Source organism: Bufo gargarizans, chromosome 11, assembly GCF_014858855.1.
Source record: "Bufo gargarizans isolate SCDJY-AF-19 chromosome 11, ASM1485885v1, whole genome shotgun sequence".
Classification (NCBI taxonomy): domain Eukaryota; kingdom Metazoa; phylum Chordata; class Amphibia; order Anura; family Bufonidae; genus Bufo; species Bufo gargarizans.
This window is the reverse complement of record NC_058090.1, coordinates 7,717,120-7,741,837: the sequence shown is the minus strand read 5'-3', so window position 1 is coordinate 7,741,837 and position 24,718 is coordinate 7,717,120. Positions and strand designations below refer to the sequence as shown.

The following is a 24,718-nucleotide window of genomic DNA, read 5'->3' as shown; positions in this document are numbered from 1 at the left end:
AAAAAAAATTGAAAATAGAAAAGAATATAAAATAGACATATTTCGTATTGCAGCGTCGTAACGACCGTCTCTATAAATATATGTCACACGATCCACCTTGTCTGATAAACACCATAAAAAATAAAAAAAACTGTGTAAAAAAAAAAAGCTATTTTTGTCACCTTACATTACAAAAATTGCAACTTCAAGTGATCAAAAAGGCGTATGTCCGACAAAATGGTACCAATAAAATGGTCACCTCATCCCGCAAAATATGAGCCCCTACATAAGAAAATCGCTAAAAAAAATATTTTCAAAACTATTGCTCTCAGAACATAGAGACATTAAAACATCATTTTTTGTTTCAAAAATGCTATTATTGTGTTAAAGTGAAATAAATAAAGTATACATATTAGATATCGCCATGTCCGCAACAACCATCTCTATAAAAATATCACATGACCTAACCCTTCAAGTGAACATCGTAAAAAATAAAACAGTGCAAAAAAAGCCTAACATCCCATAAAGTGCAACACCAAGCTATCAAAAAGGCGTATGCCCCCCCAAATAGTAACAATCAAACAGTCACCTCATCCTGCAAAAAATGAGACCCTAACTAAGACAAATCGGTCAAAAAAAAAAAAAAGTTATGGCTCTCAGACTATGGAGACACTAAAACATCATTTAAAAAAAAAAATGCTATTATTGTGTAAAACCTAAATAAGAAAAAGTATACATATTAGGTATTTCCACGTCCATAATGATCTGCTCTATAAAAGTGTCACATGACCTAACTCCTCAGGTGAATGCTGTAAAAATAAATAAATAAAAACTGTGCTAAAACAACGAATTGTTTGGTCACCTTGCCCCGTAAAGTGTAATAATGAATGATTAAAAAATCATATTTACCCAAAAATGGTATCAATAAAAACGTCAATTCTTCCTGCAAAAAAACGAGCCCCTGCACAAGACGATTGGCAGAAAAAAAAAAGACATTCAGAAAATGGAGACACAAAAACATAATTTGTTTTTCAAAAATGCTTTATCACGTAAAACTGAAACAAAGAAAGTAGTCATATTTGAGATCATTGCGTCTAACAACCTGCAAATAGCACATGATCTACCATGTCAGATGAATGTTGTAAAAAATAAAAAAAAGTGCCAAAACAGTTATTTTTTAGTTACCTTGCCTCACAAAAAAATGTATATAGCGCAATTAAAAATCATATGTATCCCAAAATAGTACCAATAAAACTGGCCCTTTATCCCCTAGTTTCAAAAATGGGGTGACTTTTGGGGATTTTCTACTGAAAGGGTGCATCAGGGGGGCTTCAAATGGGACATGGCATCTGAAAACCAGTCCAGCAAAATCTGCCTTCCAAAAACCATACAGCGCTCCTTTTCTTCTGCACCCTGCCGTGTGCCCTTACATCAGTTTACGACCACATGTTGGGTGTTTATGTAAACCACAGAATCAGGGTAATAAATATTGAGTTTTGCTTGGCTGTTAACCCTCGATGTGTTAAAGAAAATAATTTATTAAAATGGAAATCTGCCAAAAAAGTGAAATTTTTAAATGTCATCTCCATTTTCCTTTATTTCTTGTGGAACACATAAAGGGTTAACAAAGTTAGTAAAATCAGTTTTGAGTAACTTGAGGGGTGTAGTTTCTACAATGGGGTCATTTATAGGGGGTTTCTACTATGTCACCCCTACAAAGTGACTTCAGACCTGAACTGGTCCTTAAAAAGTGGGTTTTGGAAATTTTCTTACAAATTTTAAGAATTACTTCTAAAAGTCTAATGTCCTAAAAAAATAAAATGACATTTACAAAATTATGCCAACATAAAGTAGACATATGGGGAATGTTAAGTAATAAATATTTTATGAGGTTTCACTTTCTGTTTTAAAGAAGAGAAAATAAAATTTTGAAAATTGCAAATTTTTCTAAATTTTTGGTAAATTTGGGATTATTTTATAACTAAAAATGAAATATAGCCACTCAATCTTACCACTGTCATGAAGTACAATTTGTCACGAGAAAACAATCTCAGAATGGCTTAAGTAAGTAAAAGTGTTCCAAAGTTATTACCACATAAAATGACACGTCAGATTTGTAAAATTAGGCTCTGTCAAGAAGGGGAAATGGTCCGGATGTGAAGTGGTTAATGTCTGTAATAGCATTAATCCAGATGAGATCTATTTATACCGGATGCTGAGTGGGTGAAGCAACGGGTAAATATTCCAATCTATCGTAATACTGCTCGGATAAAACAGGCGTAAGCGCTGGGTCCAGTCCCATACAGTAAATCTTCTTATCTGTAAGTGTTAAGTCAAAAGTGACTCAGCCATGCTGCTCATTTGCATAGTCACGCCCCCTCTATGTACCTGTTCAGGTAGAGAGGATGAGATCTGGTGTACGGATTCCTCCTCTATGTAGGGTTTCCTCATACAGTAAAGCAGTCTTATTCTTTGTTATAGAAGTGATTGATGGTCCATCTTCCCTCTGCTCTGTGGGTTACAGCTAGCCTCACACATGTAGGATGGCGGCAGAGTTCATCAAGAGCTGCTGTAAAGGATGCTTCCAGAGCGAAAGTAAGAACGGTAAGGCTTTTATCTTGTAATAACTTGTGGAAATCATGTGTGATACTGTACTGCTGAGCCCCTGTATCTAATTCCATTACGTGTGATACTGTACTGCTGAGCCCCTGTATCCAAGTCTGTCCCATGTGATACTGTACTGCTGAGCCCCTGTATCTAATTCCATCACGTGTGATACTGTACTGCTGAGCCCCTGTATCTAATTCCATCACATGTGATACTGTACTGCTGAGCCCCTGTATCTAATTCCATCACGTGTAATACCGTACTGCTGAGCCCCTGCATCCAAGTCTGTCCCATGTGATACTGTACTGCTGAGCCCCTGCATCCAAGTCTGTCCCATGTGATACTGTACTGCTGAGCCCCTGTATCTAATTCCATCACATGTGATACTGTACTGCTGAGCCCCTGAATCTAATTCCATTACGTGTGATTCTGTACGGCTGACCCCCTGTATCCAAATCTGTCCTGTGTGATACTGTACTGGTTAGCCCCTGTTCCATGTGATACTGTACTGCTGAGCCCCTGTATCTAATTCCATCACGTGTGATAATGTATTGCTGAGCCCCTGTATCTAATTCCATCACGTGTGATAATGTATTGCTGAGCCCCTGTATCTAATTCTATCACATGTGATACTGTACTGCTGAGCCCCTGTAACCAAGTCTGTCCCGTGTGATACTGTACTGGTTAGCCCCTATACCGTGTGATACTGTACTGCTGAGCCCCTGTATCCAGGTCTGTCCTGTGTGATACTGTACTGCTGAGCCCCTGCATCCAAGTCTGTCCTGTGTGATACTGTACTGCTGAGCCCCTGTATCTAATTTCATCATGTGTGATACTGTACTGCTGAACCCCTCTATCTAATTCCAGCCCCTGTATCTAATTCCATCATGTGTGATACTGTACTGCTGAACCCCTGGATCTAATTCCAGCCCCTGGATCTAATTCCATCATGTGTGATACTGTACTGCTGAACCCCTGGATCTAATTCCATCACATGTGATACTGTACTGATGAGTCCCCGATATTATCTGCTGTATCTAATCTGTCATGTGTGATACTGTCTGCTGAGTCATGTATCCAACTCCATCATGTGTGATACTGTCTGCTACTGTAAGCCTCTGTTTGTTATATTGATTATCACATCCACATAATTTCTATCTTGTGTAGGATGTCTATTGTGGTACTTGTGGTTCGCACCGGTCATCCTCCACTGTATGCATTTTTGCTGGGGATCGTCATTAGCAACGGGCCACAAGTGCAGGATGTGCTCCATATATATATATATATATATATATATATACACACACACACACACACACACACACACAACTGCATGTGGGTTTGAGCACTTCCTGCTTGTTTAATACCACGCCATTCTTTTCAGTTTGTATATAAGCCTCTGTATGTATAGCTGATACTGTCTGCTGTGCTGCTGTATCTAAGCCCATCATGTATGATACTATACTGCTGAGCCCCTGTATCTATTCCTATCAGGTGTGATATTGTCCACAGAGCTTGTGTACATGCGCTGCTGTATCTGACCCTGCTGTGTAAGGTACTCTACTGCTGAGCTCCTGTATCTAATACAAGGATCAGCAATCTTCGGCACACCAGCTGTGGTGAAACTACAACTCCCAGCATAAACACTTGCTTAGCTGTTCTTGGAACTTACATAAAAGGGGACTGGAGCATGCTGGGAGTTGTAATTTTGCAACAGATGGAGCACTGGAGGTTGGTGACCCTGATCTAATCCTGTCACATGTGATATTATCTACTGAGCCCCTGTGTCCAAGTCTATCATGTGCGATACTGTTGGCTAAGTATTGTATCTAATCCCATCATATGCAATATTGTTTTCTAAACTGATGTTCACATCAGCATTTTTGCTGGATCCGTCATGGCTTTCGTAATGATAATACAACCGTCTGCATCCGTTATGAACGGATCCGGTTGTATTATCTCTGAAATAGCCATGACGGATCAGTCTCTAAAACCACTGTAAGTCAATGGGGGACCGATCCATTTTCTTTTGTGAGAGAAAATGGATCCGTCACCATTGACGTACATTTTGCGTCACGACAGATCCATCTTGCTCTGCATCCCGCTGCTTGCAGCGCTTTTGTGTGCGTCATGGGAACGCAATGGAACGGAACAGAATGCATTCTATTGCACTCCGTTCCCTTCAGTTCAGTTTGTCCCCATTGACAATAGGGACAAAGCTAAAGCATTTTTCTCCACTATTGAGCTCTTATGATGGATCTCAATAGCGGAAAGGGAAAGCGCTGGTGTGAAAGTAGCGCAAGCCCATCATGTGTGATACTGTCTGCTGAAACACCGTATATAGGCCTATGTGCGACACTATATTGCTGATATCTAAATCTAGCATCTGTCATACTGTCTGCTGAACACTGTATGCATCTATGCCTATGTGAGACACTATATTGCAGAGTTGCTATACCTAAATCTAGCACCCGTCATACTGTCTACTGAGCGATTTTCAGGATCACTTAATGCTGCCAGTGAATGGTAACTTTAGAGACTGAAATCTGTTTATACGGTCCTGCACAGGTAAGGTTTGGATCAGTGTATCGGCAGCACAAATCTGGCCTGTCTTGCTAGTTTGTTACAATGTATCCAGGTTGTTCAGGTTACAGAGGATTGTCCAAACAATTGTAACAAACTACAAACCCTCCATACTGCTCTCAGCCTCTAAAAGTACACAATGAATGTTTCCATTCACTGACAGCAGGCATACATCTTAAAAGTGGTAGGAAAGTCAGTTTGCTGAACATTTCTGTATACAATTATTTCAGCTTTAAAATGTTAGAGGTGTTTGCTTTGGTCAACCCCACTTAAGAAGCTGATCTGCTTTTTCCAAAATTGTGCTACCCCTGTCTACATGTTGTATGTGGAATAACCGCTCAGTCCCATTCCTTTCAGCAGAGATAGCAGAGACAACCCATGGCCAGATGTCCTGCCGCTTCTGGACAAATGCAGCCATGTTTTTCTAATCCTGTACACTTTTAAAGGGCACCTGTCAAGACTTTTGACCAAGTTATGTGTGGACAGCACTAGGTAGAAGCTGGAGTGAACAGGACAAACATACCTTTTGCTGAGCTTTTATTGCGCAGAATAGTAAGAATATGAAGTTTTATTCTGCCAGATTCTACTCCTGCAAGTGCCAAGGGCAGGGCTTCACTGTAAAGTGTTCTCTGCTCTGAGCTGCTTCACAGCCCCTCCCCTCTGCTGAGTGACAGCACTGTAATCCAACCAGGAGACCACTACAGCTGTCACTGAGCAGAGGGGAGGGGCTCTGAAGCAGCTCTGTGCAAAGAGGACTTCATAGTGAAGCTCCGCCCCCTTGGCATTTGTAGGCGCAGAATCTAGCAGATTAAAACTTTGTATCCTCACTACTCTGCATATTAAAAGCTCTGCAAAAGGTATGTTTGTACTGCTCTCTCCAACCTCTACCTAGTGCTGTTAGCAGTTCAGCAGGGTCAAAACTGCTGACAGACTCCCTTTAATAAAGCAGTTCTCCCTTCTTGTGTCCTGTAGTACATATGGATATAATTATGGGGGTCCTTTCATGCCATTTTCTAAAGTGTATGACCCTTTTAAGTAGAGGTGCATCTAGCCTTTCTGCTGCCTTAAAGGGAACCTGTCACCAGGATTTTGTGTATAGAGCTGAGGACATGGGTTGCTAGATGGCCGCTAGCACATCCGCAATACCCAGTCCCCATAGCTCTGTGTGCTTTTATTGTGTAAAAAAAACGATTTGATACATATGCAAATTAACCTGAGATGAGTCCTGTCCCTGACTCATCTCACATACAGGACTCATCTCAGGTTAATTTGCATATGATTCAAATGTTGTTTTTTTTACACAATAAAAGCACACAGAGCTATGGGAACTGGGTATTGCGGATGTGCTAGCGGCCATCTAGCAACCCATGTCCTCAGCTCTATATACAAAATCCCGGTGACAGGTTTCCTTTAAGCAAAAACTAAAATGACCCCCTCCCTCCCCATGCCAAATTCTCAACCTTACCCCTTCCCTCCAGCCTTACTGTTAAAGGCGTACTTGGAAAACATTAAAGGGGTTCTACAGTTTGTTTTAACTGATTATCTATCCTCTGGATAGATCATCAGCATCTGATCGGCAGGGGTCCGACACCCAGGACCCCCGCCGATCAGCTGTTTGAGTAGGCAGCGGCGCTCCAGGAGCGCCGTGGCCTTCTCACTGTTTACCGCAGGCCTGGGCACGGCTAAGGTCTGTTCACTTGAATGGAGCTTAGCCGCGCCCAGGCCAGTTGATACTAGTCGTGACGTCACTGGGCCAGCAGTAAACAGTGAGAAGGCTGTGGCGCTGCTGGAGCACCGCTGCCTTCTCAAACAGCTGATCGGCATGGGTCCCGGGTGTCAGACCCCCGCAGATCAGATACTGATATATCCAGAGCATAGATCATCAGTTTAAACAAACTGCAGAACCCCTTTAAACTACAAATCATAATGGCTTATATAGCAATACAGTTTAATATGCAGAGATGAATGCTTCCACAATGAAGGCACCCAACCTGGTGCTGCCTGAGGCAATCGCCTCACCTCGCCTCATTGGCCGGGCATCCCTGCCTTTAAGTCCACATGGCTCTATGAGGAATGCCTTCTAAATAATGCTGATGTAGATAACTCATGAGCTATTTATATGATCGCATAGCTGATAACAGATTTATCAGTGTAAAGTATTTACCAGGGCTGATGACTGCATACTTCATTTGTTAAGGGAGGAAATTAGGGAGGAGCGCAGCATATGTGGAGAGGACCCTAGATCCGCAGTATAAGACCAAATTTTATCTGTTTATTTTTTTGCAAATAGCACACTAACCTATTTACTTCTGTGGGGCCATGCTCACATCCACATCCATTAGTTTTGAGGATCCATGTGGCTGTTCCCCTAGCGCAGGAGTCAACAACCAATGGCAGCTCAGCTGCTGAGAAACTACAACTCCCAGCATGTGCACTTGCTTGCTGTTCTTATAACTCCTATACAAGTGAATGGAGCATTCTGAGAGTTGTAGTTTCAGAACAGCTGGAGTGCCGGAAGTTGCCGTTCCCTGCACTCGTGCTTGCAGACTTGTCACTTCGGTGTTTTCAATAGCCCTGTTGTCGGATTGCAAGTGGCCAGACACGGGGGTTGCTATATTTCATAGCGGGTCCCTTCAGCCTATTTCTAAAAATATTACCCTCTCTGGTCCAGTAATAGAGATGCCAAAGGGATCCCAAGATCTTTACATTCTACAATGATTAAAGGAGTTTTCCAGTATTTGGTCCCCTTTTAATTGCGCCCTCTAGTGTGTGGTCCCCAATGAAAGAATCATACTCGCCTGCTCCCCGCACTCAGGGTCACATGTGACGCTGCAGCTAATGACTGTCCCCGAGCGACATGTGACACAACAATGATGTGCTGCGTGGCCACACATTTTTTTGGCAGAGGTCAGTCATTTGTTGCTGCCGCACACGTTATCCTGTCTGCGAACGTAAAATTGTTGGAATAGATGGGCATTAAGCAGATGAATACGATTCTTTCATTAGATACCACACGCGTGGGGGCTTAATTAAAAAGGGACCAACTCCTGGAAAACTTCTTTAAAGGGCATCTGTCAGCAGTTTTGTACCCATGACACTGGCTGACCTGTTACATGTGCACTTGGCAGCTAAAGGCATCTGTGTTGGTCCCACAGATGCCTTTATGCAGATTTTGAAATTAAATTCAGCACCATGTCAATTTTTGGTGTGGATCTGATTGTGCATTGCAAAGGGTGAGATATAGGGGAGAATCTTCTTCAAAATCCGCAAGTAAGGGCTTGTTCACACGACCGTGCATGTGTTTTGCGGTCCTCAAAAAACGGATACGCAAAAAATACGGATGACATCCATCTGCATTCCGTATTTAGCAGAACGGAATAGCTGGCCCCTAATAGAACAGTCCTATTCTTGTCCGTAATGCGGACAATAATAGGACATGTTCTATATTTTTGCGGAACTGAAATCCGGAAACGAAATGCACACGGAGTAACTTCCGTTTTTTTTTTTGCGGACCCATTGAAACGCAAAAAAACGAAACGGAATATACGGTTGTGTGAATGAGTTCGCCTCACTATTATTTTTCCTTTCTGCTGATCCATCAGAAGTAAAAAAAATAATAATAATTATAATAATAAAAATAAAGATCCTGAGCATCAGTTATGCACATTTGGCATCCGTTTGAGCCATATCCGTCATAGATCCAATATTCATTCCATCTCTAAAAAAAAACAACTGATCTATGACGGAAATGGCTCAAACAGAAGCCAAACATAACTGATGCACAGGATCTTTTTTTTTTTTTTTTTTTTTAAAGGATCCATTATTTTCTTTATTTTTCTGTTCTAACATAACTGTGATGTAAACTCGCCCTAACACATGCGTTTTTTGTGTGTGCAAATTTGGTTTGGAAACGCAGTGAAAACCACACACAAAAAAAAAAAAAAAAAAAAAAAAGAAAGATCATAGATTACGAAATGCTGTGGGTTATTACACAGATACAGACATTACTTTTATTTCAGTCATTAACTTTCACTTTCGCAATAGTCTGAGTCTAATTAATCAATGAAAGATGTTTTCCTGCTCTGTGTATCTGAAGTGGGACGTACATTAGAAACCCTCGCACAGCGGCTGCTCCTGGTCGGGACTGAACCCTGACCCCAGAGCGGAGAGGCTGCAGTTCTGTCCACCGTCTTATGTCCTCACCTGAAGTCTTCCCGGAACAAGCTGTTGATCCAGCCGGTGTCCCTGCCAGCCGAGCGCTTATTAAAATGTAATTTGTAACAATGTGACTGTGACAGAGGTGATGTTTGACATTGCAGTAGCAGTGTGGAGCTCCGGCTGCCCTGCTGGGAGTCTCCAGGTTTGCATAAGTATTTACTAAAGGAGGTATCACAGCTCCACTCCTGCGGGGATCCGTCACGGTTTTTGACACACAGCCCCATCTCCATTTGCTGGCCTGTTTATTGTAATCTATGTTGCTCTCTGTTATCAGCCATTTCAAGCTTAGGAGAGGCTGGTGAATGCAATCTATTGTTTCCTGTTATCAGCCATTTCTAGGGAGAGGCAATGGGATGAGTGAAAGGGAGTGCCCCCACGATTACCAATTTATGTCACATATCTCCAGAGCGGAGAAATGTTTCCACAAATTCTTGAATTTAAAAGGAATAGGAACAGTTTCAGCAAATTGTTTAATAAAAATACACCCATCTACATTTCGAATGCATTTCCGTTAAATCTCTGCTTGCTTTACATGGGCACATGAACGTTCATACAACCACTTGTTCCTGATAACTGGCCCATGTAAATGCATCAACAATCCCATCGTTTTTATGCAGCACAAAAAAATAATAAAAAAATATATCGGCATCAACAGACAGTATCATCACACGACAGGATTAGGCCTCTTTCACACGGCCATAGTGCTCCCGTGGTTGTATTGTGGCGCGCATATGGCGGGTCCGCAATACACGGGCCACCAGCAGTGTGCATTCCGCATCACTTGAATGGGTCCACAAATCTGGAGATGCGGTACGGAACGGAAGCACTACGGACATTCACCGGGCATCTGCACTGCACTAGGTCCCGGCAGCGCACAGCTTCAGGATGGGATGCAGTGTGCGTAGGAGCGCACTATGACCTGACACTATGTGGCGTCAGATCACAGTATAGTGCGTGCCTAGAGACAGTGCTGCACAAAGATCACAAGAAGAGAGGGGAGTATCATTTTTTTCGTCCAGTCTGAGTTCTGCATTAAGGGGACCTGTTCATAAATTTGCTTTGGGGCCCAGTCAGTTCTAGTTATGCCACTGGCTGTTGCAAACAGCAGGTCTGCAATATGCGGGCAGCGGCCATGTGCACCCCGCATTACGGATGCGGACCAATTCACTTGAATAGGTCCACAATCCGGAAGGTCAGTGCAGAATGGAGGCACGGATCACCATGGTAGCACTACGTGGTGCTTCCGCGGGGTTTCTCTCCGTGCCTCCACACCACCAAAAATAAAAATAAAAAATAGAACATGTTCTGGAAACGTCTGCAAAAATCTGCTCGAATGTTGCCCATGCATTGGGGACCGCAAATTACGGTCCTCAATGCATGGAACGGCCGACCAACGGCCATGTGAATGAGCCCTTAGATAGTTATTCAGAAGACAGTATCACACATGATAGAATTAGATATGGCAGTTTAGCAGACAGTATCACACACATGATAAGATTAGATACATCATGTCAGCAGAAAGTAGCCACACATCATATGCTTCATTTTTTGATATTTACCATACTGAATGGCTTTTCTTATCTGAATTTCTGCCATTTTCAGCCTTGCCTGATGCAGGAAGTACTGATGGAACCAGGAAAGGATCTCACATCGTGGACCTTCCCCCAATGTCGTCAGTTTCCATTACAAGGCAGGTGGGGTGCACAGAGGATTATTTGATGTCCAAGCTGCCCCCGGATGGAAAAGATGTGCCATTTGTTGTACCGACATTTAAACCCTCCTATATTCAGCCGAGAACAGTGACCAGCCCAACACTCATGGAGGGTGTGAAAGGTAACCAATCTCCCTATATTTTAGCCCCAACCCAAATAAATGCCCCCAAAACTATAGGGCATAGAGTCGTCCTCTTCTGTAAAGTGGTTATCATTCCTATTCAGTCGTTTCCATTTTACCTGTGAAGAGGGTACATTGTTACAAAGTCATGTTGGGTGGATTTAGAGGTGATACATCTGGCAGGTGAATTAAAGGATGACGCAGATCGATATCCGTGACTTTTACTGGTCTTTGTGCTCGGCCTGTCAATGTCATATAGATCAGCGTCTCTGCCGGGTGATTCACCCATTACTACGTAACACTATTAAACCTCCCGTCACTCAGGATCTGCAAGGACCACATTCACCGACAGGAAGACTGAACTTTCCACTATGTATCAACAAGGACCAAATTACGATGTGGTTTATAATCCGGGGTACGTCCTGCAGCACATCTCGCCTGACCTAAACCGACGGGCAACACTCAACCAGAGTAACGCCAGGCTGTACGGTTCAGGTGAGTGCGTCACATATCAGATAATGATGCAGTCTAACGATATACGTTATGCCCTAACATTGGCGTAATCTGTGTACTGTGCTATGCGGCTCTCTGCAGGTAGAGTGTATTATAAAAGGGTAAGTCCACCGGTGCAAAGACTAGGAATTTGCCGGCAGGGGTTTCCATGTGGCAAATCAACAGCATTTTACAGTACAGGCCAAGTGGATGAGATTGGTAGAAATCTCATCCACCTGCTGCGGGGGTGGGGGGGGGGGGGGGAATAAATAAAAATCCTTTGCATAAATTGACCTGAGGTGTGGATTTTAAATCTGCAGCATGTCAATGTACACTGCGCATTTTTCCTTTTGCTGCAGATTTTACCTTCTGAAATCCGTGCTACAAAACTGCAGCATAAATACAAATTGCGCTGTGGAAAATCCGCCCTGTGTGGCCCTACCCTTTCTTGTCCTTTCTTTGCATGGTCATAAATCGCCAGCCACATGGCGTTCCATGAAGAGTAATGGGAGGTGGAAACCATGCAGCCGCTGGCAGTTTTTTTTGCGCAGAATCCGCGCCAAAATTTAGTCGTTAAAAGCCACCATGTGAATGGGGCCTAAGGCAGCCTGAAGGTGTAAGGGTGCACTCACATGTTGCGGATTTTGTTGTAGAAATTTCCATAACTGAAAATCAGTTCCATTCACCTAAAAGGGGCTTGCAGCAATCCATGTGCTTGCCAGCCTCATGAGTGGAACTGATTTTCAGTCGCAGGAATTTATGCAAACAAAATCTGCAGTGCGTGAGGGCACTCTAATGTAGTTTAGGATTAGTCAGTCTGCAGTTGTGGTGTAATGTAATGTCTTTTGAGATATTCTGCAGGGTTGGGTAAAAGCTTTATATATAGCGCTGACTTATTCTGCAGCTCTTTACAGACATTATCATCACTCTGTCCCGAGGGCCGTCTTTAGCTTACAGTGAATTAGCTGTAAATACTTACAGTTCTGAAGACTCCAGCGGCTCAGGATCAGTGCTCTGGGCAGCTGGGCTCAGGATGGAAGTGGGCACCGCTCTGCAGGAAGGAGACCGGGGCTCACCCTAGCGTGACGTCACGGTGCTCGGCGTACGCAAAGGGCAGGGAAGGTCGGGAGGAGGAGGAAGCAAGTACTGTATTTTTCGCTTTATTAAACGCACCTGATGATAAGATGCCCCTAGGTTTTTGAGAAGGAAAATAAGAAAAAAAATATTTTGAACCAAAAGGTGTGCTTTTGGTGGGTTTTGAACTAATGGTTGTCTATAGATGACCACAAGACAATTTAGACTAAAGCCTTCATAATCACAGGTGCATATCCATGAAGCAAACATAATTACAAAAAACAAGATGGCTGCACACTATTACACATACAAACAATAGAGCTAAGAAATGGGGGTCATTCTAAATAAAAGTGGTACAATACCGACTATAAATGAGTTAATGGAAGCTCTTAGCGCACATATTTGCTCAAACATGTGTCGGGCCCATCTACCAGGAGTCTGTGGATGACACTATTCACTATTATGGGGCATCTGTGGATGACGCACTGTAATAGGGGCATCTGTGGATGACGCACTGTTATGAGGGCATCTGTGGATGACGCACTGTTATGAGGGCATCTGTGGATGACGCACTGTTATGAGGGCATCTGTGGATGACGCACTGTTAGGAGGGCATCTGTGGATGAAGCACTGTTAGGAGGGCATCTGTGGATGACGCACTGTTAGGAGGGCATCTGTGGATGACGCACTGTAATAGGGGCATCTGTGGATGACGCACTGTTATGAGGGCATCTGTGGATGACGCACTGTTATGAGGGCATCTGTGGATGACGCACTGTTATGAGGGCATCTGTGGATGACGCACTGTTATGAGGGCATCTGTGGATGACGCACTGTTATGAGGGCATCTGTGGATGACGCACTGTTAGGAGGGCATCTGTGGATGACGCACTGTTAGGAGGGCATCTGTGGATGACGCACTGTTAGGAGGGCATCTGTGGATGACGCACTGTTAGGAGGGCATCTGTGGATGACGCACTGTTAGGAGGGCATCTGTGGATGACGCACTGTTAGGAGGGCATCTGTGGATGAAGCACTGTTATGAGGGCATCTGTGGATGACGCACTGTTATGAGGGGACCTGTGGATGACGCACTGTTATGAGGGGACCTGTGGATGACGCACTGTTATGAGGGGACCTGTGGATGACGCACTGTTATGAGGGGACCTGTGGATGACGCACTGTTATGGGGGACCTGTGGATGACACACTTATGGGGGACCTGTGGATGACGCACTGTTATGGGGGCATTTGTGGATGACGCACTGTTATGGGGGCATCTATTGATGACACTGTTATGGGGCCATCTGTGGATGATGCACTGTTATGGGGGGAATCTGTGGATAACACTGTTATGGGGGGGGGGGGGGGAGATCTGTGGATGACACATATATAGCATCTTATGCTATATATGTGTCATCTACAGATCCCCCCCATAACAGTATCCCTGTGTAAATAGTGACCCCCAATACAGGAGGTAGAGGCCGGCAACTAATCACGGTGGCGGTCTAGTCAGATAGTGAGTACTAGCCTCCCAGCCACAACATTCAAACTAATGTAGCAGGCAGGCCGGCCGGCCAGCCAGCAGCCTAACGTGATAGCCCTCCGTGTGCTTTCCGCATCTGTTGCTCCATTCTGTGGTCAGCAAAAAATATAAAAATAATATATAACCTGTCCCCTTCTTGTCCGTTTTGCGGACAAAAATAGGCATATTAATGGCTATCCGCGCCGTTCCGCAAATTGCGGAACGCACACGGACACCATCCGTGTTTTGCAGATCCGCAATTTGCAGACTGCAAAAAACACACAACGGTCGTGTGCATGAGACCATATTCTGCAGATATAGCTGCAGTCTAGTCCTGTAAAAGTACAGGTGTAGGCAGGGGCGGACTGGAAAATTAAAGTGGCCCTGGAAAAATACTAAAAGTCGCCCCTGTTTTGTAGTTGGGTCCAAATTGATTTAAGGCAGGGCCAGAAATACCATATTGTGGCACATTATACCTGCCCCAACAGAGTCAAATACCACAGTCCATCACAAAATACTGCCAGCAGCACAAAATACATTCCTAAAAACTTCCATTGGCCGGCAGCGAGGAGTGTCCAGGCAGCCCCCTGGGCATCGGCCCACCTAGGAAACTTCCCTGTCAGGTCTATGGCCAGTCTGCCCCTGGGTGTAGGGCATTTTTGTGGTATTATGCAGCTGTGATTTACAGCACAGTATACCTAAAGCTACAGGTATAGTGCACTGTGGTGTACAAGACAGATGCAGTCTATTGCGGTGTATTACCTGCAGGATTTTTAGTGACAAATGTCGATATGCCTGCAGTAGTTAGTCCTATGTATTCAGATTTCAGACTTCTACCCAGTCTGCCTCATCCACACTCACTGTACAGCAATGGGCTCATAATATCAGAGCAAATAATGACTTATCCGCTACGAGCGATGATCTGAACATTAATCACTTTGTTTGAACAGAAAGGAGGACATGGCTGCACCTTGCTGGATGCCGAGCAGAACCTTGCTCTACCTTCTGTGCCCTGCACAATTGTGATCATTGTCCTTGTCCATCTCATGTCCAGAGAAAAAACTTTCCCTCTGTGTGCACTAACCCGACACTGAAACTAAATCCTATAATTTCTGTCTTTTCAGTCTGTGACCTGAGAAACGTCAAACAAAGTGACTCTCCTGGTCTGAGCAACTCTCTTTATGACCTCAGCAGCTATATTCAGGTATGGGAAAGTGACCGGTATAACCTGTGGTTATTATGTGTCCTGTTAGGTGGGGGAAGGGAGGGGTACTGGTATGATGGGATGTATGCACTGATCAGCCATAGTGTTAAAACCACTGATAGGTGACGTGAATAACATTGATTATCTTGTGATCGTGCTCTTGTCAAGGGGTGGGATATATTAGGGTGTAAGTGAACAGTTTTTGACATTGATGTGCTGGAAGCAGGAAAAATGAGCAAGCGTAAGGATCTGAATGAATTTCCCAGGAGCCATGTGATTTCAGCAAAACAGCAGATCTGGTATGCAGTGGTCGGTACCTACCAAAAGTATTCCAAGGAAGAACTAGTGATGGGGTCATGGGGTCCCAAGGCTTATTGATGCACATGAGCAGTGAAGACTAGTCTGTCTGGTCTGAACCCACAGAAGAGCATAAGACAATGCACCTGGGCAGTCCCAAGTATGCCAGATTGCCAAGAGCCATGCTGGATGCAGCTATTCATGTTAAAGGGGTTGTCCAAAGCAGACAACCCCCATCATCTGGACCTGTGCCCCTGAACATAAAAAAAAAAAAGCAGACTCGCCTGCCCGCAGTCCTGCCCTCTGCTCCATTCCCTGTATCTGCGAGACATGGAAGCACCTGGCTCCCGTGACAGCTGCTGCCAATGACAGGCCTCAGGGGTCACATCGGCTTGACCAGTACCTCACAGCTGTGAAGAGAGCAGCGGCGGGTCCGCGGGCAGGCGGGTCTGCTTTTTTATGTTCATAGATACAGGTCTAAAGGATAGGGGTTGTCCGCCCGAACTTAATAGTTATGGCAAAGGTTTTTTTTGTTTTTTTAATAGATAGATAGATAATCCATTGTCAGTTTACCTCTGCTGTGAGGGGGAAGAGGATATGTGAAAGGTAATCCTCATTATATTAGTAGCGGTACTATTGGGAAGACAGTATAACAGTTCTATGGTTCTCTTGATTACGTTACACTGATCAGTGTAATGTGTGATGCTCCAGTTGAGTCAATAAACGGTAGCTCTCTCTGGTTGCAGTGATGCTCTGGAGGTAGAATACTGTATATGGAGTGACTTCAAAAAATGATATCCAGAAAACCATCCACCTATTTATTTATTTTTTATAACAAAAATATAGAATATTCACGAGAACAATTTTTGATGGAAATGTCCCTTTAAAGGGATCCCCTAGTAAAGGGATGCTCAACCTGCATACAGCCCTAATAGCTGTAGGCTGTCCAGGCATACTGGGAGTTGTAGTTTTGCAACAGCTGGATGGCCGCAGGTTGGGGCATCCCTGCCCTAGTGCGTTAACCCACCCAATATATCCTATCTGTATTTATGACCACTGTAGGATCTGACAGGGTCTCCATTAAAAGGATTTTATTTTATTTTATAGAGATATGATTCTGTTTCCAGTATTCGAAGCAGCAATTCCTCAAGGAAGGACTCGCAAGGCAGCAACCGCAGTCTAGGTATGTCTGAGGACCCTCGGTACAATCTCTGCTCTATATATTGTATATCGCGATACCCAAACATTGAAATATTTCCAATAATTTAAATGGTTTGACAGACTGGTTGCTAGGGTATCTCTACCTGACAGCCCCATCTATCCTTAGCAAAGCAGCCTGGAAACAACAATTTCACCTCATCCAAGTAAAATATTACCCTTTTAGATGCGGGGGCTGTGCCTTCCCTGTTCTCTGGAGGACATTGTATTTTTTCCAGATTTTTTTGCCACATTACAGAACAATTACATTTGCTGATGACAGACATCATCTGGGTATAAAACCTCAAAAGGGCTTTGGGATGAAAGCCACCTGATCCCACTTCTCTATCTGTACTGACTTTGTTGCAGACACAATAACCTTGTCGGGGGACGAGCGAGAGTTTGGAAGGTTACATTTCAGACTGCGGTACGTCACGGCAGTGGAGCAAATCTGGATTACAGTATTACAAGTAAGCAATTCCCTGCAGCCCAGAACCATAGACGGGGCGATGCTACTTCTCTCGATCAGAGCAATTAATCTGAAAATAATGTACAGGACGTAGATTATTTTTATTTCCTACTACTGGAAAACATTTTCCATGGCATTTCACGTCAGGACAACTGAAATTTTATGCATTGCTCAATAGGGGAAATTCTGTGACCATTATCAATGCGTTTGCTCAGTCTTATGTCAATAAAGCTTAGGGGAATCTGTCAGCAGGAAATTCACTGATACACCAGGCGTAGTGCCTTGTAGGGCTAGCTGACCTGAATGCAATAATAACTTTTACTTAGGGATCGGTTGCTTCATTCAGGTGAACCAGTACTTTTAATCCATATGCAAATGAGCAGTTAAGTGCACTGAGGGTGGACCCAAACTACTCTGTGCACTCTTACTCCTCCTGCTTCTTCTGCCAGCCCCTGCTTCTCCTTCTTGATTGACAAGGTCAGGGTCTTCTTAAAGTGGTTGTCTCACTTCAACAAATAGCATTTATCATGTAGACAAAAGAGAATACAAGGCACTTACTAATGTACTGGGATTGTCCATATTGCCTCCTTTGCTGGCTGGATTCATTTTTCCATCACATTATACACAGCTCATTTCCAGGAGTTATGACCACCCTGCAATCTAGCGCAGTAGTTGTGCTTGCACACTATAGAAAAAAAAACAAAAACGGACGTCTCTGGCACGTGGCTGGGAGCGCACATAGGAACGCATGCGCAGCAGCTCTCATCCAGGACACCTTGTATCTGTGCTGCAGCAGTGGCCATAACCCATGGATACGAGTATGCGCCTCGTCATAAATTAGGTGAATCTTTAATAGTCTGTGTGCCTACCGGAAAATGTACTCCAGCCCCTAGCTAGTGTAGTTTTTTTCCACCAACTATTAAGCCTATTTAAGGAATGAAGTTAGTGAATTTACTAGGTCCGGCCCCTGTTCCAACCCCTCCACTCCTTTGTGTCAATCGCGGCGTGAAAATGGCCATGCGACACATATTTTGAAAAAAAGGTGTTATAACACAAATTTACGCCAAAGAATGATCTAAAACGGTCAGTAAGTGACTCCCATAGACTACAGCTGCACTTAGCTAGCAGAGTCACCCACCCCCTCTGACTACAGATTATTTAGGTCTGTAGTCAGCTGCGGGGACCACAAAATTCATGCAGTCAGCTGACTTTTTTAATATATATTTTTTTCCCAACAAAGATTTCGATGCCCTTTAAACATTTGTTTGCAACTGATCCTAAAATAGCAGGACAATTACTTTAAGACAATAACTACCTCTGTCATTATAAGAATTGTCTGTGCTCCTCCTCAGCTGAAGGATCTGTACTGGCCGGCGAGCTGCGGGCATTCCCCAAGTATCTACATTAAAGGAATTATTACCCTACCCAAACCCATCCAGTTTAAATCCTCTGCTAAGGAAGCCGCTCTGGTAAGTCTCAAGGCTTCATTATATTACAGGTTTTTCTTCACTATTATTTCTGTTTTTGTGGTGTGGGAGCTTCCATTAGATGAGGACTCATGGTGGTTCCCAAGGAAATCTTTGACGATAGAGGCTCACTCTAGAGCAGTGTTTCCCAACAGCTGGAGGCACACTGGTTGGGAAACACTGCTCTAGATGACCTGTCAGATCTCTGTTTTAGTAGCTACTTGCATTCTCAACGTAATAACAATTTAGGAGAATCCTTTCTTATGACTTTGTTGTGCCTTTCTCCTCTTATTCCTGCTTGAAGTTTATGGAAAAAGGTACAGAGGGGTGTGTCCTTGCCACTGGCAACACTGATTGGACAATTATAGACTGTGCAGGAATACATCCCCAACTGGTAACACCCATCTGTACCGTTACTTATAAACTTCTATTAGGAATAAGAGGTGAACTGCACAACATATAGTCATAAGAAGAAATGTTCCAGGATTCGCATATTTACAAAAACAGACATAAAGAGTCACAAAAGGTCTTCTTAAGCAAATTAAAAATGGACGACGGCCACCTAAGAAATTGTATAGTACCCACACCATCAAACCTACCCTCCTATTTTACCCCCACCCCCCCAGATTGCCTCAAGGTTGTGAAGTCGAACTGAAGACCTAGAAGCAGTTGGAGGGACCCAGCACAAGAACATAAGCTTACCTTTAAAAGGGTTTTCCAAGATTTGATACTGATGATCTATCTTCTGGCTAGGTCATCAGTGTCTGATCGGTAGGGTCCAACACCCGGAACCCCCGCCGATTAGCTGTTTGAGGTGGCACCAGTGCTCCTGTGAATGCAGTGGCCTTCTCAGTGCTTACCAAGCCAATATATTTTGGAGACAGACTGGCCATCTGCTAAGAAACCCGCACCCCGCAGTTGAGTATTCGTAGTTGTGCATTTTGAGAGCAGTAAAGAGATAGATAGAGAGAGAGAGAGAGAGATTGATTGCACCCCTAAATTAGAGATAGAAAGTACAGATTTGGGAAGATTGACACAGAGAAAACATCTAGGCCTGTCTACCATCTTTGAAGCCTCTAGAACTGTGCAAACTGCAACCTATGTAAAAACTGTCAGTCCATGCAGATCTTACGCTTGTTTCATGCAAAACCAGGCTCATCATTACATGCACAAACACTTGCATTACTGCAATACTTTATATGTCACTATGCAGGACCCCTCCCTTGCACCCCCAAAACCCACCTACATCAAAGGGTACCCTGAACCACCACCAGGAAGGAGACCCCAGATCCATGTTGTGCCCCGAGGGAATAAGGGTGTGTCCTCCCTTCACTGTGCACCGACCCAATGAGTGCTGGGAAGGACCCAAGCCTCCATGAGTATAACTACTACCATCCTCTGGCCTGGGGTGCTACACCATACAGTGTCCTAAAATAATAGCTTTATACAGTGCCCAAGCTGTAGCACCATACTGTGCCCTGAAAAACTAGGTGTCATACAGAGTTCAAATGAGTCAGCCAGCTTACATTTAACATCAGGTCAGATTCGCCTATACGAAGGGGGTAACAGAACAACTAAAGCTCCCTTCTCCCACTGCCATTGAGACCCATAATCTATATGCCTGTTTTGAGGTGGAGGTAGACATGATGGGACAGGTGAAAGCGCAGCAATGCAGTTGCCCAATGTACCCTCATGTAATCTGTCCTTATTGTTATACTGCTACTTTCATTTTTTTTCCTACTACAGGATGTGGAATTCATGGAAACCTTTGTATTTGCCATCAAGTTACAAAGTCTCCAGAAAGTGCGGCTAGGTGTTTAAGGTCTCGAGCCTGACTCCACGCAAGAGGACCATCAGCAAGTGCTCAATATCCCTGCGGGACCTGAGTGAGGAGGAGGTGGAGCATGGTCTGGATGTGTCGCCATCTTCAAAAGTCTCGGTGAGTGACGGTTCAGAGAAGACCCCGTTTGTGATGTTTTTCAGCATTTTTACACAGCACCTGGAAGTGACAGATCAGCCTGTTTGGACATTTTGGGTGCTATTGACTTCATTTAAAGTGCTAGGTCCGGTGCCGGAGGCTGCAGGGAATGGCCGATTGGTTTGATGAGAGATATTAATGACTGATCCCGAGGATAGGTCATCAATATTAGGATCCTGGAAAACCCCTTTAACAATAAAATGATCACAAAGTGTCCCCCTGCTGAGATCAGCTGTGATCTGTGGATAAACCCATCAGTAGGTTTTAAGTTTCCCTGCAGCGCCACCACAGAGGAAATAAAGCATTACAGTGCGTCCATTGAAATCAAATGGTGCTGTCTGTGTAATACAGAACAGGACAGATCCTCCAGAGCGATAGACCCTCTTTGTAACCATTCTCCACTCTGCCAAGTGATAAGCCGATGATGATCCTGAACAGAAGACGCCCTCAATCCTAACCTTTCATATACTGCACTACTGAATTCTAAGGAGAATAAAAGAGAATACAAGAGAAATTACGCCTAGGCACATTACAATCCTTACTGAAGCTGAATATGGAAGTTGGGATCTGCACTCTGAACTCTTCTATAAATGTACCAATAGCTAAACAACAGATGATGGTGATGGGATCCGGTTCCATTATTTGCCTTTTCAGGTGTAAAATTCTTGGAGGTGACGTCAGTATGGTACACGAGATATTATAATGAGCCAGTCTTTGAAGTGGTGGGTGCGTGTGTAAACACTTTTATTCCCAGGGGGGTGTAGTATTATAGAGGACGTGACGGGTGTTGACACATATATACATTTATTCATGTTTTATGGTGCTACATGGGACGAGGCGTCTTGTGCTGGAATGTTACAGTCAACTCTAATGGATATGTAATTGTTTGCGCTTTGTATTGTCCTGTATGATGTGTGCGACCTTTACCAGATACACATTCTCCTTGCCTATAGCAAGTAAACTTCTATACAGAGGTTAACACCTGCTGTGCCAACGCATTTTAAAATAAAAATATAACATGGGCCTGCACCACCCCGTTCAGTATTTGGCACAATCACAGTGAGGGAAAGACCCTCGTCGGCTGCTGGCTTCCTCACGGCGCAGTGAGGAAGCTGGCGATCGTCCTTCTCTCACTGCGAGATTTCCCCGGCAGACAGGGCTGTCAGGAGAAGACCAACTCTGGCCTGGCCCTGTCACCTGTCAATCAAGAGTAGAAGGGAGTGGAAAGAGGTGGGTGAACAGAGCCTCTAGAAGCAGGTGCAACGCCCCCCCCCCCCCCCCCCTTCCTGCTCCTAGAGGCTAATTAGCATATAATCAAAGTTATGATTGCGGGGGCACACTGAAAAAGAGAATAGCAGAGTTACATTCTGGTGACAATTGCACATGTATAATGTCAACTTAATAGTGAAAAGTGTGGTGACAGAAACTCTTTAATATTCTGAGCCCAGGCCCAGCAAGGTGCCAAACAGTACAAAGTACAGAATGTGATTAGTGGTACAAGGATCTATTTGTTCACCAGCCTGACATCTACCCTGTTCTGTTTGCCCGTTTATCCAGGCCTGTCAAGCGGAGCTCCTGATCGGGACGTGTTTCCAGGCAATAAATAGCAGGATTCAGTTACAAATCCTCAAGGCTCAAAACCTGCCAAGCTCATCCACGCCACTCTCCATAAGTACGTCTCAGTCTGGGTGCCCTTTTTTTTTACTGCAACACTAATACAAGACTAAGCTCATCTGGTTGCCTGGGGACATATTCAAGCCCGTGGACTGACACTGTTTAGTACGCACCATTGTTGCCAATAGTTTAAAGCATATCCAGACTGGAGCACAGTATCCAGTGGGAACCATACCTTTAAAAATTTTTATCAATGACCATGTAGGTAGCTTACATAGTAAAAGTTCCAGATTTGCTGATGCTACTAAGCCCACATTCTGGCTATGGTCCAGGAGCTAACAACCCCCCAATTTAAAAAAAATTAAATAAATTACCTCTTTACGGTCCCATTGTGACCTGTTCCCAGTTGCTTCCAGTCCCCACTGGACCAGGAAAGTAGCTTGGTACAGTGACAGCTGCAGCCCATCACAGGCCTTAAAAAGTCACATCTCCTGGAATGAGCAGTGAAGTACCGTTCAAGCAGATGTGACCGCAGTGATCATTGAAACAAGCAACGTCCATGGTCCTGCAAGGAACGGGCACAACAGGACCAAAGACAAGCGTTTTCTTTTCTTTTTATGGGTCATACATTATGACCATGGGGATTGTGGCTTCTAGGCCAGACAAGCCCTTTAAGCTGTGTAGGGTAATTGACAAAAACAAAAAGATAAAATACTCTAATACAGAGAGGACATTGAAGGCATAATGGAGGTAAATGTAAAAGCATAGTATACATTGAAGGCATTTTCCGAGATAATTTTACTGATGACCTATCTTCTGGATAGGTCATTAGTATCTGATCGGTGGGGGTCCCACCATTCAGCTGTTTGAGAAGGCAAAGGCGCTCGCAGTATCACCATGGCTTTCTCTCAGTCTTCCCTAGCCCATGCAACATCACAGTCATCGGTCAGCTTAGCCCCATTGAAGTGAATAGAACTTACCATACCAAGCACAGCCGATATACAATGTATGGCGCTGTGGTTGGAGAGCTACTGCGAGCACGGTGCCTTCTCAAACAGCCGATTAGCAGGGGCCCGGTTGTCGGACCCCCACCATCAGTAAATATATTTTGTAAAACCCTTTTAAAACCGGGTAAAACTGACATGTAAAAGGCCACGGGGTATTGGTGGATGGCAAAATTAACTGTAGCAATCAATGTCAGGCAGCTGCTGCCAAGGCAAATAATATCATGTGATGCATAAAAAGGGGCCTAGACACCTTAGTCACTGGCCTGATACAGACTCTGACCTCTTTTTCTATCACCGCAGATTTCTATGTCAAGGCCGAGATGTTCAGCACGGAAGGACTGCTCTACAAGAAGAAAACGCGACCGTTAAAGTTATCCAATTCCCAGGTGAACTGGGGTGAGACCATGATTTTCCCAGTCACGCAGAAAGAGGAGGGAATCAACTTCCTTATCAAGCTGTACAGTCGCAGCTCAGTCCGACGGAAGCATTTTATCGGACAGGTAAGGACAGCGTTGTAACTGTGAAATAGTCTGTTAATTCAGCTGCTGTGTTCACCCCTAAAGCTGTATGATCACTGCCAAAGCAACTTGTTAGTTCATGATGTTTACAAATCACTCATCTCAATGAAGGAGATGCACAAGCCAAGTCTTAGAGACTGCCTTAAAGGGGTTTTCCAGTCTCAGCACCATTTGTTCAAGATGTGTAAATGATAATGTTTCCATAACAATTCACCGACAGCAAGCAAAGATGTTAAAAGGCAACTAGTGCCGTCAGTATTGACTCAAAGATCTCAATGTAAACTTGAACTTGGGATATTCTATTTTCCAAAGTCGAGGAAGTAGAGTGAACTGAAAGGAAGTCTAAAAAGGTAGGTTCACACCTCTGTTTAACTGATCCGGAACAGCAGCCTTCCGGAGCTTTCTGGATCCAGGACTAACCAGATAGTGCCGTTCACTGCCGAACCGTATTGACTATAATGGCATACGGTGGTGATCTGGCTGCTCTCCGGTATAAGTGACGGTTTTTGGCCAGACAAAAACCCTTGCATGCAAAAGTTTTTGTCCGTACAAAAGCAGGCATTTTGCCGTAAAGTAGCCGGATCTCATTATAGTCAATGGGGTCCAGTGGTGAATGGCAATATCTGGCTAGGCTGGATCTGATGAGGTCTGGCAAGAT

General features: G+C 44.1%; 1 protein-coding gene across 1 annotated transcript in view; it reads left to right on the top strand.

The window, feature by feature from the left end:
* TC2N (tandem C2 domains, nuclear) overlaps window positions 1-24,718 on the top strand; it is a 45,280-nt gene that overhangs the window by 13,622 nt on the left and 6,940 nt on the right. Inside the window, 11 exon segments of the mRNA XM_044272084.1 lie at window positions 2,461-2,583; window positions 10,990-11,220; window positions 11,545-11,715; window positions 15,435-15,514; window positions 16,919-16,994; window positions 17,378-17,478; window positions 18,830-18,946; window positions 20,690-20,755; window positions 20,757-20,882; window positions 22,479-22,593; window positions 23,843-24,042. Of these exon segments, the coding sequence (XP_044128019.1) occupies window positions 2,523-2,583; window positions 10,990-11,220; window positions 11,545-11,715; window positions 15,435-15,514; window positions 16,919-16,994; window positions 17,378-17,478; window positions 18,830-18,946; window positions 20,690-20,755; window positions 20,757-20,882; window positions 22,479-22,593; window positions 23,843-24,042 (1,344 nt within the window). The 5' untranslated portion in view covers window positions 2,461-2,522.